Source organism: Scylla paramamosain, chromosome 6 (assembly GCF_035594125.1).
Source record: "Scylla paramamosain isolate STU-SP2022 chromosome 6, ASM3559412v1, whole genome shotgun sequence".
Classification (NCBI taxonomy): Eukaryota; Metazoa; Arthropoda; class Malacostraca; order Decapoda; family Portunidae; genus Scylla; species Scylla paramamosain.
Window position 1 is genome coordinate 33,721,997 of NC_087156.1, and position 5,000 is coordinate 33,726,996.

The window sequence follows — 5,000 nt, forward strand, 5'->3', positions numbered from 1 at the left end:
ATCAGTGCTCAGTATCGAAAGACATCAATAACAGACAAAGGAGTGTGTGGGAGCAGTACACACCTTTTAAAATACTTAGTTCCATGTTTGCTCCGTGAAATCATAAAAGCTTACTCACTATTTAATACAAGTATCGTATGTAACAATGGCACTCAGAGGCGTTAATACTAAGGAGAAAAGGTAAGCACAGTAGAAGGGTGAGCTTGTATATTACTCTCTTTATTAACCTTTTTTTTTTTTTTTTATGTAGGAAGGACACTGGCCAAGGGCAACAAAAATCTAATAAAAGAAATGCCCACTGAAATGCCAGTCCCATAAAAGGGTCAAAGCAGTGGTCAAAAATTGGTGGATAAGTGTCTTGAAACCTCCCTCTTGAAGGAATTCAAGTCATAGGAAGGTGGAAATACAGAAGCAGGCAGGGAGTTCCAGAGTTTACCAGAGAAAGGGATGAATGATTGAGAATACTGGTTAACTCTTGCGTTAGAGAGGTGGACAGAATAGGGGTGAGAGAAAGAAGAAAGTCTTGTGCAGCGAGGCCTCGGAAGGAGGGGAGGCATGCAGTTAGCAAGATCAGAAGAGCAGTTAGCATGAAAATAGCGGCAGAAGACAGCTAGATATGCAACATTGCGACGGTGAGAGAGAGGCTGAAGACAGTCAGTTAGAGGAGAGGAGTTGATGAGACGAAAAGCTTTTGATTCCACCCTGTCTAGAAGAGCAGTATGAGTGGAACCCCCAGACATGTGAAGCATACTCCATACATGGACGGATAAGGCCCTTGTACAAGGTTAGCAGCTGGGGGGGTGAGAAAAACTGCCGGAGACGTCTCAGAACACCTAACTTCATAGAAGCTGTTTTAGCTAGAGATGAGATGTGAAGTTTCCAGTTCAGATTATAAGTAAAGGACAGACCGAGGATGTTCAGTGTAGAAGAGGGGGACAGTTGAGTGTCATTGAAGAAGAGGAGACAGTTGTCTGGAAGGTTGTGTCGAATTGATAGATGGAGGAATTGAGTTTTTGAGGCATTGAACAATACCAAGTTTGCTCTGCCCCAATAAGAAATTTTAGAAAGATCAGAAGTCATGACATGAGGATCCACCAATAAACTGCTGCAGTCTTGATAAAGTCAATCACAATGAACTGTGCAATCTTAGCGACGTCAGTGCGAAGATATCTGACAAGACTCGTTGGCGTGATGACGAAGGTGATGATGCTGCTGACTGGCTGAGAGCGAGGCAGTGCGTGGAGACAGCTCAGGGTCGTGGACTGAGTTGTTTGTCATGACGGTGGCTCATCTCTGCCTCTCACACACCTAAATGATGGACAGACACTTCTCGCTTTCAATCCCCCTTACACTCCCTCTTCGTCACCCTTCTTGTCGACGCTCGTGGATTACATTACCTGTCATTACTTCGTCTTTAACGCATCCACACATACTCTTTCATTGTGTCTTCTTCCTCTGTGTCATTGTTATCTTCCTCCTTCTCCACTCTCACCATCATCATCATCTCCAACTTCCTCCTCCTCCTCTTCTTCATCATCATCAGAGAGAGAGAGAGAGAGAGAGAGAGAGAGAGAGAGAGAGAGAGAGAGAGAGAGAGAGAGAGAGAGGGAGGGGGGAAGCTGTAAACAACAACAACAACCGCAATAACAGAGAGAGAGAGAGAGAGAGAGAGAGAGAGAGAGAGAGAGAGAGAGAGAGAGAGAGAGAGAGAGAGAGAGAGAGAGAGAGAGCAGTAAAGGAAGAATTAACATCGTCAATTATTACATGCACAGTCACAAGCGTTTTCCTGTTCTTGGGTCAAAACATCTTTGCTGAACAAACATCAGATTCCATATTTAGAATGGCAACAGTGTGTTACTGGGAGGCGAGACACAGGGCGAGACGGAGGCCAAGGCAGGGAAGCCAGAGGGGAATGGACTGTAGGAAGTATAGTATGCAGGTGTAAAAAAAAGTTTGACAAGTTGGTAAATTTTAGGCAGGGCGGTAGAGATGATTCATTACCTTCAAATAAGAAATTACTTATTTATTAAACAGACCATTTCCTGGTGCAGAAAGAGTTAGAAGTTGACAGATTTACAGACAGGGCGCTGGCGATGATTTGTTACTTTCAGACAGGAGAAATTACTCATATTTTAAGCAACTCATTACTTGTAGAACCTTGTCGGGTAGAGAATAAGAGCACGTATGCACAAGCACGTACGGGTGACTCCTTGCACATTACGAGAGCAAGGGGAAAGATGTACTTGATAATGCATCAAACGGACTGATACCGCCCCATACTGACACTCCCTCTCTATTTGGCTTGTGTTTGCAGGAAGTTCGGCTCTTCGGGAACCATCGAGACCCACGACACAATGTGCGTGCTGGCGGTGAACATCATCAACGAGAAGATCTACATCTTCATCTGGTTCTGGCTGGTCTGTCTCACCACCATCACCGCCGCCTGGCTCGTGTACCGCCTCCTCGTCATCATTTCCTCCGACTTGCGCTTCAAGCTCCTGCAGGTATGTGCCATGTTCTGTAACACTTCTGCACCGCACCTCCACTACTCTCTAAAAAAATTTATATAGTTGGAGTTATACGTTTTTAAGATTTTTTTTTTATGGTTCTAGTGACATGTTTTAACAAAATTTCTACATTATTACCAGGAGAAACACTATTGAGAATCCGGCTAATCTTCTCTGTGCCCTTTAAAAAAAACAATACTTGTGATAAGAGAGCAGAGGGTTCCTGAATAAGGTGAAGGGAAGGAGGAGAATCATAGCCTCTGTATAGTATGGGGTATAAGGTTCCTGGTGTAGCAGCGAGCGGAGGGCGTGAGAGCCTCTCCTCTGCCCATGAAGCCGAGATCTTAAGCCGCTTCGTGTTTATTGTTACTGTGGGGGCGCGAGCAGGAGTGGTAGGGGGTTGTGAGAGGCGAGGGAGGGAAGGGAGGATTGTGTAGTAAAATCCTGATGGGGGAGGGAAGAATAGTGGAGTGATGGCATGGTGGTGGAGGGAAGGACAGTGGAATGAGGGCCAGGTGGTGGAGGAAAGGACAGTAGAAGAAGGGCCTGGTGGTGGAGGGAAGGACAGTGGAATGAGGACCTGGTGGTGGAGGGAAGGACAGTAGAAGGAGGGCCTGGTGGTGGAGGGAAGGACAGTGGAGTGAGGGGCTGGTGGTGGAGCGAAGGCTGTGGAGCAAACTCTTGAGCCCCCACCCAGGAAGACGCGTGAGTTATGGTCTCTTGAGGTGAGTTTAGAAAAGATGCCTTGGGTTCCTTCATACGCTTTCAAGCATTCCTTAACACACCGCTCGGTTAGGCCTCCAGTTTCTCCTCCTTTCGCGTCTCCCTTCTCTTCCCTCCTCCCCCCACCCCTCCGTTTGGGAAGTGTCTGTCGTAAATGTCTTAGAAAAATATCGAGAATTAAGTAAAAATGAAGTTAATAAGAAAATGAAAGCTGTGGTTCTGCCTCACATCCGCATTTCGTTCCGGTGTTATTTGTCTAAACATTTATGAAATACGATTCAAGGCGGCACAAAGCGTTCCTCTTCCTTCCTTCCTAGACTCATATACTTTGAAGCGCGTCTGTCACTGCCTTCCATGATAGTGAATATTCTGAGAGGGTAATTTAGCCTTTGATTGTAGATTGTGAGTGGTATGGTAACCCTTGTCATGATTTACGATGAATTCAATTTTAGAAACTAATAGCCAAGACGAGTGTGGCCGGAGAGAGAGAGAGAGAGAGAGAGAGAGAGAGAGAGAGAGAGAGAGAGAGAGAGAGAGAGAGTGGGGGGGGGGGGCTGTAGGCTAGACGGATGGTCCTTGTAGTGTGTAGTGTATAGGGTGGCAGGGAGGTGGAGGGCAGGGGGAAGGGGAAGGACACAGCTGCGGGGGGCCTGGAGGGAGGCTTGGTGGGGTTGTTCCGTACCCTGGCCGTATGTGCTTGGGGCGAAGGGAGGGAGGGAGGGAGAGGGCCAGCGGGGGACGATATTGCCACCACGTAGGACTTCCATTAGCATCACCATCCTCTTCATCCTTCCTCATCCACCTTCATTATCATAGCGCGCCAGGAGGAGAGGAGGACGAGAGTGTTGCTATAATTGTGCAGTATGCGTGTATATTTACTTGTCAGAGAGAGAGAGAGAGAGAGAGAGAGAGAGAGAGAGAGAGAGATTTTCGGGATTTCTTTTAGGCCTCTTCTGTGCATAGTCTCCCACGGACTCACGCACACACACACTCTCTCTCTCTCTCTCTCTCTGGCGTCTCCCCGCTGCGAGGGGAATGACATGAGCTGCTGCTGTAGTAATAATAATGCCCGTCTATGTCTTGCCGCAGCCGCCGTGACGCTGTGCTGTGGTTGTTGTGGTCTGCAAAGATTCAAGTGTGTGAAGGACTGCTGCTTGGTAATTAATGTTTTTGCTTAGAGAGAGAGAGAGAGAGAGAGAGAGAGAGAGAGAGAGAGAGAGAGAGAGAGAGAGTCTTTTTTTTTCCCCCTTTTTTCCCTGCACTTTTTTTTTCTTCATTTGGTGTTTGTCCTAATAAAATTTTAACTTGTTGTGTGAGTCTTAATTTCTGACGTAGTGGTGGTGGTGGTTGTGACTTGTAGTGTCAGTGGAAGTGTTAAAAAAATAACTACAGTGGCAAAGCTGAAGTAAACATCTTAAAATAGAATAGCAAGGTTACTTAGGGAACCCGGAGTAAAGAAGTGTGGTGGTAGAGAAGATACTGGTGATGTGGAGTGTTAAAGGAACTGCTAGAAATATCACTTAACCACAGTGGCGTAGCTGAAGTAAGCATCGTAACATAAAATCCCACCATTACATAGCGCAACCAGGACAGACGTACGATAATGAGACGTGAATGGAAACGGTAACACGAAGGAAGTGAAGTGAGTGAGGAAGCGAAACACTCACCAAACCCTAACTGTAGGACTACTCGCCCGGGTGGTTATGGGCTGGGAGAGGGAGAGGTGGTGAGGAGGGTGATGGAGGGAAGCAGGCAGACAGGCAGTGGACC

The 5,000-nt window shown here is 46.8% G+C and overlaps 1 protein-coding gene across 1 annotated transcript in view; it reads left to right on the forward strand.

Annotated features, from left to right (window-relative positions):
• Positions 1-5,000, forward strand: part of LOC135101630 (innexin inx2-like) — a 42,434-nt gene that overhangs the window by 15,519 nt on the left and 21,915 nt on the right. The window contains exon 3 of the mRNA XM_064005886.1: positions 2,315-2,504. Within this exon, the coding sequence (XP_063861956.1) occupies positions 2,315-2,504 (190 nt within the window). The remainder of the gene's footprint in view (positions 1-2,314; positions 2,505-5,000) is intronic.